General features: G+C 43.8%; 1 protein-coding gene across 1 annotated transcript in view; it reads left to right on the top strand.

The window, feature by feature from the left end:
* Positions 1–12,676, top strand: part of ints4 (integrator complex subunit 4) — a 97,389-nt gene that overhangs the window by 20,589 nt on the left and 64,124 nt on the right. Inside the window, exons 3-6 of the mRNA XM_073044319.1 lie at positions 440–557; positions 1,455–1,561; positions 4,381–4,566; positions 7,224–7,274. Coding sequence (XP_072900420.1) covers positions 440–557; positions 1,455–1,561; positions 4,381–4,566; positions 7,224–7,274 — 462 coding nt within the window. The remainder of the gene's footprint in view (positions 1–439; positions 558–1,454; positions 1,562–4,380; positions 4,567–7,223; positions 7,275–12,676) is intronic.

Raw genomic sequence — 12,676 nt, 5'->3', positions numbered from 1 at the left:
AAGAGAACATGGCCTGGATGGTGGGGAGGGCTTGAAGATGGATTCTTCTTTCTTGAGTAAATTTACTCAATGATGGGGAAGGCTTTGCTGGTGAAGGACTGAGCTATATCTACCACTTTCTGTAGCCTTTTCCTTTCCAGGATATTGGTGTTTCCATACCAGGCTGTGATGCAACCAGTTAGGGTACTCTCCTTGGTACATCTATTGAAGTTCGACATCCACACCTGCTCTCCAATATCTTTTACCTCTCGTCACCAAGTTTTGTTTTATAATTGTCAGCACGGACTAGAAGGGCCAAGATGGCCTGTTTCCGTGCTGTAATTGTTATATGGTTATATGTTATTGTTCCTATGAATAACCTCGGGAATTGTTAACGTTAAAGTAACTCGCTGTTTGTTTCATAAGCCATTTTGGGAAAGTAAATGTATTTCCGTTACAGGAGAATGAGAGTTCGGTCCGACTGAAGATTGCGTCCTTAATTGGGTTACTGTCAAAAACACCAGGCTTCCTTCCTGACTGCATTGTGGAAGATGTTATCGTCGCCCTTAACAACGAAAGTAAGTAGCAAGAAATCCATACTTTGAAAGTATCTACAGCCGGTTCTGTTGTAACATGGGGAGCACGGTAGCTTAGCTGTTAGCACATCGCTTTGCAGAGTCAGCGATAGGAAGATTGGGGTTCAATTCCCACCACTCTCTGTAAGGAGTTTCTACGTTCTCCCCATAACCATGTGGCTTTCCTCTAGGTGCTCCAATTCCCTCCCATATTCCAAAGACGTACAGATTAGGGTTCGTGAGTTGTGGGCACAGGAAGGGTAGTGATACTTGTGGGCTGCCGCCAGCACTTTCTTGACTGTGTTGGTCATTGATGGAAATGACGTGTTTCACTGTATGTTTCATTGCTTTGATGTGTATGTGACAAATAAATCTAATGTTTAATAAGTCATCATGACTTTCTATAATTCAGATCAGATTCAGATTTATTGATCACATGTACATTGAAGCATAAAGTAATGATCCCAATATAGACAATAAGACCATAAGACAAGGGAGCAGAATTAGGCCACTCAGTCCTTGGAGTGATTTATTTATCCCTCTCAACCCCATTCTGCTGCCTTCTCCCCGTAACCTTTGAAGCCCTGACTAATCAAGAACCTATCGACCTCTGCTTTAAGATATACCCAATGATTTGACCTCCATAGATTTCTGAGCCAACGAATTCCACAGATTCATCACCCTCTGGCTAAAGAAATTCCTCCTCCTCTCTGTTCTAAATTATGATCCTGTGCCCTCTGGTCCTAGATTCCCCCACATCCTCTCCACATCCATTATTCAATAGGTGAACTACCCGTAATCATAGTTGGAAAAAAGATGTTGAAATGATGACGAAGTTTCTCAACGAGAGTGGAATTGCTGTATTGGAATAATTATTTCATGTGTGACATACTGTTGCAGAATCTCACCATGTCCTCGCCCAGTTATTGGACACCACCTTGGTGATCGGCACTCAGCTGCAAGACAACTTGCCTCTCAGTTTCCGTTTAGTTGAGATTGGTTGTAAGGTAAGAAACAGCTCCGCAGATGATTCTGATTCTCTAGTTGTTGGCAGGAGAGACAAACAGGAACAAGTGATTCAATATTCAAGATTGTTTATTGTCATTCTTCAGTGCACAAGTGTAAAGGAGAACAAAATAATTGTTATTCCGGATCCGATGCAGCACAAAAAAAAAACACAATAGGCATGCAGGACATTATAAAAACACACAATAAGTATAAAGATAAAATCAATCCTATAATCCACAATCTACAAGTAACTGTAATAAATTACACTTGTGGCCATTTTATTAGGTACACCTGCTGGTTAATGCAAATATCTAATCAGCCGATCATGTGGCAGCAACTCAATGCATAAAAGCATGCAGGCATGGGTCAAGAGGTTCAGTTATTGTTCACACCAAACATCAGACTTGGGAATATATGTGATCTAAGTGATTTTTGACTGTGGAATGATTGTTGGTGCCAGACAGGGTGGTTTGAGTATCTCAGAAACTGCTGATCTCCTGGGATTTTCATGCACAACAATCTCTAGAGTTTACAGATTATGATGCGAAAACAAAAAAACATTCAGTGAGTGGCAGTTCCGTGGGCAAAAACGCCTTATTAATGAGAGAGGTCAGAGGAGAATGGCCAGACTGGTTCAAGTTAACAGGAAGGTGACATTAACTCAAATAATCACATGTTACAGCAGTGTTGTGCAGAAGATCATCTCTAAATGCACAACAAGTGGAACCTTGAAGTGGATGGGCTACAGCAGCAGAAGACCATGAACATAGATTCAGTACCACTTTACTAGATACAAAAGATACCTAATAAAGTGGCCACTGAGTTTATGTACATACAGTGACACTAGGTGGTGGGGGCTGGGGGAATTGGTTAGTGGGTGGAGCTGTTGATCAGCCTGACAGCTTGAGGGGATTAACGGTTTTTGTGTACTTCTGGCAAGCTAAGTATATAAATATTTTAGCAACACAAAATCCTCTTCAGTCACACTCTACTTTCACAGACTGGGGTGGGAACACTCAGCAGGCCAGTCAGCATCTGTAGAGAGAGAAGCAGAGTCAGAACAGGAGGAAATGTATAAAAATAAAGTTGGAGGGAAGACACAGGAGCCGAGGGTACAAAAGACAATACCAGTGAAATGGATCGAGGTCAGTCAGACCATAAGACATAAGAGCAAAATTAGGCCATTTGGTCCATTGAGTCTGCTCCGCCATTCAGTCGTGGCTAATCATTTTTTCTTCTCCTCAGCCCCACACCCTGGCCTTCTTCCTGTAACCTTTGATGCTGTCCCCAATCAAAAACCTATCAAATTTACACCCCTCTATCCTGAGACTGTGCCCTCTCGTCCTAGACACCCCCCACCATTGGAAACGTCCTTTACACATCTACTCTGTCCAGACCTTTCAACATTGGAAAGGTTTCAGTGAGATCCCCCCTCACATTCTAAATTCCTGCGAGTACAGATCCAGAGCTATCAGACATTCCTCACATGATAATCCTTTCATTTTCAGAATCATCCTTGTGAACCTCCTCTGAACCCTCTCCAACGTCAGCACATCTCTTCTTAGATGAGGAGCCCAAAACTGTTCACAATACTCAAAGGTGAAGCCTCACCAGTGCCTTATAAAGCTTCAGCATCACATTCCTGCTCTTATATTCTAGGCCTCTTGAAATGAATGCTAGAACGGTTCAAGGATTATCTGATTGGTAGGAGGCAGCGGCTGAGAATAAAAGGATCCTTTTCTGGTTGGCTGCCAGTGACTAGTGATGTTCCGCAGGGGTCGGTGTTAGGACCGAATCTAGGATCGAATGGCTTGTTATATGAAGAGCTTTTGATGGCTCTGGGCCTGTACCCACCATAATCCAGAAGAATGAGGGGTGACCTCATTGAAACCTATCGAATGGTGAAAGGCCTTGATAGAGTGGATGTGGAGAGGATGTTTCCTGTGGTTGGAGAGTCTAATACTAGACGGGACAGCCTCAGATTAGAGGGGTGTCGGAGTTGCGGAGGAACTTTTTTTTAGCCAGATGCTGGTGAATCTGTAGAATTCTTTGCCCCAGGCAGCTGTAAACCACAACTCTTCATGTACCTTTAAGCCAGAGATTAATAGATTCTTGATTGGTCAGGGCATGAAGTACTACGGGGAGAAGGCAGGAGGTTGGGGCTGAATGGAAAATTGGATCGGCCATGATGAAATGAGCCAAATGGCCTAATTCTGCTCCTATATGTTGTGGTCTTATGGTCTTTAATTTCATTCAGCCATTCATGAATACCAGTGAATACAGCCAAACAAAACAACATTATTCCAGGGCCAAGGTGCAAAACATAGTATTGATACCAATAGTCACACACAGCACAAGACACATATAAAAGAGCAAGTATATACAAGATATCAGTAAAATACAAAAAATATAGTCCAAGACTATAAGAAGAAATAGAGGTCATAGGTTATAGGCTAAAGGCGAAATGTTTAAAGGGAATATGAGGGGGAACATCTTCACTCACAGGGGTGGTGAGTGTGTGGAATGAGCTGCCAGCGAAAATCAGAGATTGCAACATTTAAGGGAAATTTGGATAATTACAAGGATGAGAGGTTAATGGGACTAGGCAGAATAACTGTTCAGCGCAGACTGTACTATAGTGCTCTGTGATGCAGTGATTTGCTGTTTCAGATGGCCAACACCGTTTACAGTGTTATGGACATGTCAAAATGTCTTCTATTGAACATAAAGTGCCCTGGGATGCTCTGTGGTGATAAAGGATGCTGTAGCAAATCATTTACAGTAATTGTTGTGTTGTTGTTCCCCTGCAAATGACCAGCACCTGGCAGACACGTCCCACGTGGTACGGAACAAATGCTTGCAGCTGATTGGTTGCCTGGGGCCCCTCGAGAGACTGGGGGTAAAGGAACTGGAGAACATGGCTGCCAGAGATGTGCAGAAGATCATCAGTGAATCATTCACCGACCAGGATCCCCGAGTCCGAACAGCAGCGATGAAAGCCATGGTAAACTGAATCTCACTATATACTTTATTATGTCTTCCTACACTGCACTTTCCCTGTAACTGTAACACTTTATTCTGCATTCTGCTATTGTTTTACCTTGTTCTGCCCAATGCACTGTGTAATGAATTGATCTAAATGAACAGTATGCAAGACAAGTTTTACGCTGTACTCTGGTACATAAGCCGATTTGAAGGTTAAATATCTAAAGAGCCCACAATCCCGGACATTCTCCCTTTTCCCTCTTCCATTGCGCCGAAGATGCAAAGGCCTGAAAGCGTGGACTACCAGGTTCAACGACAGCTTCTATGCTACTATTATGATAAGATGGATCTCTGATCTCGCATTCTACCTCTTTATGACTATATTTATTCTGCCTTCAGTTGTTCTTTTACTCTGTACTACCTCAATGCATTGTTGTTCTGAATTGATCTGTTGAACATTATACAAGACTGGTTTTGCGCTGTGCCTCGGTGATAAACTCATTTACCAATTTGCCAAACCATATCTGCCTCCACCATCTCCTTAGGCACCTATTTCTGTTTTAAAAAAATGCTACTGAGCTCCTTAAATTTCTCCCCTCTCACCTTAAGCCTCTAGTTGTAGATTCCTTTTCCCTGGGTGTCATCCAAACTGACCATCCCAAACATACACTTAGTGGCCACTTTATTAGGTACACCTAGTTAATACAATTATTTATTTATTGAGATACAGCATGGAATAGGCTCTTCTAGCACCGGCCAGCAATCGCCCAATTTAATCCTAGCGTCGTCACAGGGCAATTTACAGTGACCAAATAACCGGCCAACCGGTGTGTCTTTGAACTGAGGGAGGAAACTGGAGCAGCCATAGGAAACCTACGTGCTCATGGGGATAATGTACAGACTCCTTAGAAACGACAGTACGAGTTGAACTGGTACTGTCAAATGTTGTGCTAACCACTACGCTACCGTGCCTCTAATCAGCCAATCATGTGTCAGCAACTCAATGCATGAAAGCATGTAAATACGGTCAAGAGGTTCAGTTGGTGTTCAGACCAAACATCAGAACGGGGAAGAAATTACTTACACCATGGAATGATTGTTGGTGCCAGACGAGGTGGTTTGAGTATCTCACAAACTGCTGATTCCCTGGGATTTCATACACAGCAGTCTCTGGAGTTAACAGAGAATGGTGCAAAAAGAAAATCCAGTGAGCGACAGTATTTTAGGCAAAAATGTCTAAAATTATGGGAGAATATCCAGACTGGTTCAAGCTGACAGGACGGCAGCAGTAACTGAAATAACAACATGTTTACAACACTGTTGTGCAGAAGAGAATCTCTGAACGCGCAGAATGTTGAAACTTGAAGTGGATGGGCTACTGCAGCAGCAGCAGAACACACCACATTGCACTCCTGGAGCACCTGGAGGAAACCCACACGGCTCACAGGGAGAATGTACGAATTCCTTACAGCTGGCGGTGGAATTGAACTCTGAACCCGATGCCCCGTGCTATGCTACCATGGTGCCCTTATCATTCAATAGTTTTATAAGAGCAGGATAGAAACTGTCCTTGAGCCTGGTGGTATGTGCTTTCGTGCTTTTGTACCTTGTGTCCGATGGGAGAGGGGAAAGGAGAGAATGTCAGGGGTGGGTGGGGTCTTTGATTATGTTGGCTGCAGTGGTGATGTTTTCTGTGGCTGAGATATCTAGAATCAAGGGTCGTTCTCAGAGAAAAGGGTCAGACAAGTGTAACCCTCGGGTTACGTTTGTTGACGGGAAGACAGCCTCTGGCCCAGCCAAACTGAGAAATCTCGTTTGTGTGGAGCTGTGTGATGTGTTGCCCAGTTACAAATCCACACTGCAAAATATCAGACAGTACACCATATGCAATTAAATGATTGAACTTTATGAATCCTAATCCGACTGTCGGTTAGTAAAGAAAATAAAAAGAAAAAGGGCCCATTTTAATGAAACAGTCTGATGTGCATGTTGGAGCTCACGGTTCCGTCCATTCATTCCCCATTGACCTTCTCTGAGCGTTGGCGACTCCCGGACCCTCGCTCCAAGTCCGCTCCATCTGGCAGTCTACCAACTCTCTCCACTTGCGTCTTCTCTCTTTGTCTCTCACTGACAAAAGACTGTGAATACCTTTTCTCAGCCCCACAAGAAAGAAACAATGTGCCCCTTATTGGATGGCACACATTTCAAAGCCCCCATTATCTCTAGTCATAACCCAAACATTGCTGCTACAGAGAAACCATTACATTAGCAGTGAAACCTTACAGCACGTCACACGAGGTAGAACAATAAAAGAATGGAGAATTAAGTGTTACAGAGAAAATGCAGTGAAGGTGAACAACGTGCACTGTTATAATGAGGTAGATTGTGAGATCAAGAGTCCATCTTATTGTACTTGAGAATCATTCAATAGTCTATAACAGTGGGGTAGAAACTGTTCTTGAGCCTGTTCTTGTGCATTCTCTAATCTTGTACCTTCTGCCCAGTTGGGGGAGGGTTGTGGGAGAAGAGAGAATGTATGTGGGGAGTGGATTTACAGAACGTTCTGTGCTCTTTTCTGTTCTTGGTTGCTCAGACCACAAGGTTGACAATACATTTCCAGCATGGTGTTTATTCTGTGTGACTGGTGCTCATACCGCCTCTTCTGCTCTGTCCTAGTTACAACTCCACGAACGGGGAATGAAGCTGCAGCAGACTATCTACTCTCAGGTAAACCCTCAGAATGCCATACACAACATTTCAGAGGAACTCAGCAGATCAGGCAACATCTATGGAGGGGGAATAAACAGTCCACGTTTTGGGCCTGGACCCTTCACATTTCCACCAACCCTCACAGTCCCCTCAACCCCTCCCGCTCCCCCTCCCTCCATGCCTCCCTACCCTGCTCCCAGTCCCTCCCACTCTCTCCAGCTGTCCCACAACTCTTCAACAGTTCTGTCCTCCTCTTCCAGTACTGGCCTTCTGTGCACCCCTAGTTTCTATCGTAACAGAAACAGAGAATGTTCAAAGCTCTTAACAAGTGAGGAAGCATCTGCTGCTAGTGAAACAAAGATGGGTGGCACAAGAGATTCTGCAGATGCTGAAACTCCAGAGCAACACCACCAAAATGCTGGAGGAACTCAGCGGTGAGGCCACATTGGTGAAGAGGAATAAACAGTCGACATTTCAGGCTGAGACCCTTCATCAGGTCTGGAAAGGAAGCCAGGATAAAAGTGGGGGGGGGGGGGGTACAAGCTAGAGACCTGGTTAGGGGAAGGTGGGTGGGTGGGAGAGGGGAAGTGGTGTAAGAAGCTGAAAGGTGATTGGTGGAAGAAGTAAAGGGCTGAAGAAGGAGGAATCTGATAGGAGAGGAGAGCGGACCATAAGAGAAGGAGTAGGGTCACATGATTGAGGTTACAGGAGAGGAGAAAGGGTGATAAGGGAGCACAGATGGAGAATAGAAAAAGAGAGAGGGTGTGGGGAATGGGGGGGGTGTTGGTAAAATAGTCATGGAACAATATAGTGGGATACATATAGCTCAAGCACTCCATGCTGGCCACGGTGCCCACCCAACTAGTTCCAATTTCCTGAATTTGTCCCACATCCCTCTAAGCTCCTTCTCAGCCAGAGCTTCTTAAATGTTAAGGTGTAGAAGCAGAATTAGGCCATTTGGCCCATCAAGTCTGCTCTGCTGTTTCATCATGGCTGATCCATTTTCCCCCTCAGCCCCAATCTCCTGCCTTCTCCCTGTATCCCTTCATACCCTGACTGATGAAGAATATGTGAACCTCTACCTCAAATATACCCAATGACTTGGCCTCCACAGCTGGCTGTGGCAAGAAATTCCACAGATTCACCACTCCCAGGCTTCTTCGTCTCTGTTCTAAAAAAGACGTCCCTCTATTCTGAGGCTGTGTCCTCTGACTTAGACTCTCCCCATAAAGGAAACATTCTCTCCACATCCACTCTATCAAGGCCTTTTACCATTCAAGAGGTTTCAATGAGGCTACCCCTCATTCTTCTGAATTCCAGGGAATACAGGCCCAGAGCCATCAAACGCTCTTCATGTGACAAGCCATTTGCTCCTGGAATCATTCTTGTAAACCGCCTTTGAACTCTCTCCAACATCAGCACATCCTTTCTTAGATAAGTAGCCCAAAACTGCTCACAATACACCAAGTGAGGCCACCAGTGCTTTATAAAGTTTCAAAATTGCATGCACGAGGAAATCTGCAGATGCTTTTTGCTTTTATATTTAATATTTTATATTCTAGTCCTCTTGAAATGAATGCTAGCATTACAGTTGCCTTCCTCATCACCACCTCATCTTGCAAATTAACCTTTCGGGAATCCTGCACAAGGACTGCCAAGTCCCTTCAATCACCTGTCTCAGTCACTTCTTCCAGCAGTTTATTCCATATACTCACTCCTTATGAGGGATATGTTTAGGGTAAATGCAAGCAGGCTTTTTCTACTGAGGTACAGTGAGATTACAACTAGAGTTCATGGATTAAGGGTGACAGGTGAAATATTTAAGGGGAACATGAGGAGGGGTAACTCCTTCACTCAGAAGGTGGTGCGAGTGTGGAATGAGTTGCCAGCGGAAGTGGTGGATCGGAGTTTGATTAACTCAGTTTGATTGTCTAAGAGAATCTTGGATAGGTACATGGGTGGAAATGGTCTGGAGGTCTATGGTCCAGTTGCAGTCAATATGATTATGCAGAATAATAGTTTGGAATGGATTAGATGGGCCAAAGGGCCTATTTTGTGGCTGCCATGTTCTATAATTCTTAACTCCTAATTATTCTGATCCTCCTTCCCTCCATCCTCTGCACGCTCATGTGCCTTTTGAAGAGTCTCTTAAACACTCCTATGATATCTGCCTCCACCATCACCTCAGCAATGCATTTTGTGCCCCCCCCACTCTCTGCAAATACAAAAGCACCTGACATATCTCCTTTCTACTTTCCTTCTTACATTTTAAATGCATGCTCGCTAGTGCTAGACATTTCAGTCCTACGATAAAGAGTGTTTAAGAGATTCTTTGACAGGCATGTGAATAATGGAGGGATGTGGCCAATGTGCAGGGAAGAGGGATTAGATTAATTAGCATTCACCAGCTTAGAAACATAGAAACATAGAAAATAGGTGCAGGAGTAGGCCATTCGGCCCTTCGAGCCTGCACCGCCATTCAGTATGATCATGGCTGATCATCCAACTCAGAACCCTGTACCTGCTTTCTCTCCATACCCCATGATCCCTTTAGCCACAAGGGCCATATCTAACTTCCTCTTAAATATAACCAATGAACCGGCCTCAACTGTTTCCTGTGGCAGAGAATTCCACAGATTCACCACTCTCTGTGTGAAGAAGTTTTTCCTCATCTCGGTCCTAAAAGGCTTCCCCTTTATCCTTAAACTGTGACCCCTCGTTCTGGACTTCCCCAACATTGGGAACAATCTTCCTGCATCTAGCCTGTCCAATCCCTTTAGAATTTTATACGTTTCAATACGATCACCCCTCAATCTTCTAAATTCCAGTGAGTATAAGCCTAGTCGATCCAGTCTTTCTTCATATGAAAGTCCTGCCATCCCAGGAATCAATCTGGTGAACCTTCTCTGTACTCCCTCTATGGCAAGAATGTCTTTCCTCAGATTAGGGGACCAAAACTGCACACAATATTCTAGGTGCGGTCTCACCAAGGCCTTGTACAACTGCAGTAGAACCTCCCTGCTTCTATACTCAAATCCTTTTGCTATGAATGCCAACATACCATTTGCCTTTTTCACTGCCTGCTGTACCTGCATGCCCACCTTCAATGACTGGTGTACAATGACTCGTTGCACCTCTCCTTTTCCTAATCGGCCACCATTCAGATAATAATCTGTTTTCCTGTTCCTGCAACCAATTGTGGATAACCTCACATTTATCCACATTAAATTGCATCTGCCATGAATTTGCCCTATCCAAGACACCCTACATCTTCTTAGCATCCTGCTCACAGCTAACACCGCCGCCCAGCTTCGTGTCGTCCGCAAACTTGGAGATGCTGCATTTAATTCCCTCGTCTAAATCATTAATATATACTGTAAACAACTGGGGTCCCAGCACTGAGCCTTGCGGTACCCCACTAGTCACTGCCTGCCATTCTGAAAAGGTCCCGTTTACTCCCACTCTTTGCTTCCTGTCTGCCAACCAATTCTCTATCCACATCAATACCATACCCCCAATACCGTGTGCTTTAAGTCTGCACACTAATCTCCTGTGTGGGACCTTGTCAAAAGCCTTTTGAAAATCTAAATATACCACATCCACTGGCTCTCCCCTATCCACTCTACTAGTTACATCTTCAAAAAATTCTATAAGATTCGTCAGACATGATTTTCCTTTCACAAATCCATGCTGACTTTGTCTGATGATTTCACCTCTTTCCAAATGTGCTGTTATCACATCTTTGATAACCGACTCTAGCATTTTCCCCACCACCGATGTCAGACTAACCGGTCTATAATTCCTCGGTTTCTCTCTCCCTCCTTTTTTAAAAAGTGGGGTTACATTAGCCACCCTCCAATCCTCAGGAACTAATCCAGAATCTAAGGAGTTTTGAAAAATTATCACTAATGCATCCACTGTTTCTTGGGCTACTTCCTTAAGCACTCTGGGATGCAGACCATCTGGCCCTGGGGATTTATCTGCCTTTAATCCCTTCAATTTACCTAACACCACTTCCCTACTAATATGTATTTCCCTCAGTTCCTCCATCTCACTAGACCCTCGGTCCCTTACTATTTCCGGAAGATTATTTATGTCCTCCTTAGTGAAGACAGAACCAAAGTAGTTATTCAATTGGTCTGCCATGTCTTTGTTCCCTATGATCAATTCACCTGTTTCTGACTGTAAAGGACCTACATTTGTCTTGACCAATCTTTTTCTTTTCACATAAAAGATTAAATCTTTTATAAAAGCTATAAAAGCTTTTACAGTCAGTTTTTTATGTTCCCTGCCAGCTTTCTCTCATAATCTTTTTTCCCTTTCCTAATTAAGCCCTTTGTCCTCCTCTGCTGGTCTCTGAATTTCTCCCAGTCCTCAGGTGTGCCGCTTTGTTTTGCTAATTTATATGTTTCTCCTTTGGACTTGATACTATCCCTAATTTCCCTTGTCAGCCATGGGTGCACTACCTTCCCTGGTTTATTCTTTTGCCAAACTGGGATGAACAATTGTTGTAGTTCATCCATGTGATCTTTAAATGCTTGCCATTGCATATCCACCATCAACCCTTGAAGTATCATTTGCCAGTCTATCTTAGCTAATTCACGTCTCATACCTTCAAAGTTACCCTTCTTTAAGTTCAGAACCTTTGTTTCTGAATTAACTATGTCACTCTCCATCTTAATGAAGAATTCCACCGTATTATGGTCACTCTTACCCAAGGGGCCTTGCATGACAAGATTGCTAACTAACCCTTCCTCATTGCTCAATACCCAATCTAGAATGGCCTGCTCTCTAGTTGGTTCCTCGACATGTTGGTTCAGAAAACCATCCCGCATACATTCCAAGAAATCCTGTTCCTCAGCACCCTTACCAATTTGGTTCACCCAATTTATATGTAGATTGAAGTCACCCATTATAACTGCTGTTCCTTTACTGCACGCATTTCTAATTTCCTGTTTAATGCCATCCCCAACCTCACTACTACTGTTAGGTGGCCTGTACACAACTCCCGCCAGCGTTTTCTGCCCCTTAGTGTTATGCAGCTCTACCCATATCGATTCTACATCCTCCAGGCTAATGTCCTTCCTTTCTATTGCGTTAATCTCCTCTCTAACTTAGCAAAAAAGGGTCTCTGCTGTGCTGTAATGTTCTATGTATCCACTCTGTCTGGATCTTTATACTGTTAAATGTCTTTATCAAATCCCTCCTCTGCTCTAAGAAGAATCCTGTCTATACCTCACATAACTTTATAAATGTACCAAATCTCCCATCATAGAAAGATGCCCCTATAGGACAGAGGTGAGGAGGAATTTCTTTAGCCAGAGTGTGGTGAATCTATGGAATTCATTGCCGCAGACTGCTGCGGAGGCCGAGTATATTCAAAGCGGAGATTGCTGGCTACTTAATGGGCATCATGGTAG

Source organism: Hemitrygon akajei, chromosome 4, assembly GCF_048418815.1.
Source record: "Hemitrygon akajei chromosome 4, sHemAka1.3, whole genome shotgun sequence".
In the NCBI taxonomy this organism is placed as follows: domain Eukaryota; kingdom Metazoa; phylum Chordata; class Chondrichthyes; order Myliobatiformes; family Dasyatidae; genus Hemitrygon; species Hemitrygon akajei.
Note: the sequence above shows the minus strand (reverse complement) of the source record. Positions and strands in the feature narration are given on the sequence as shown.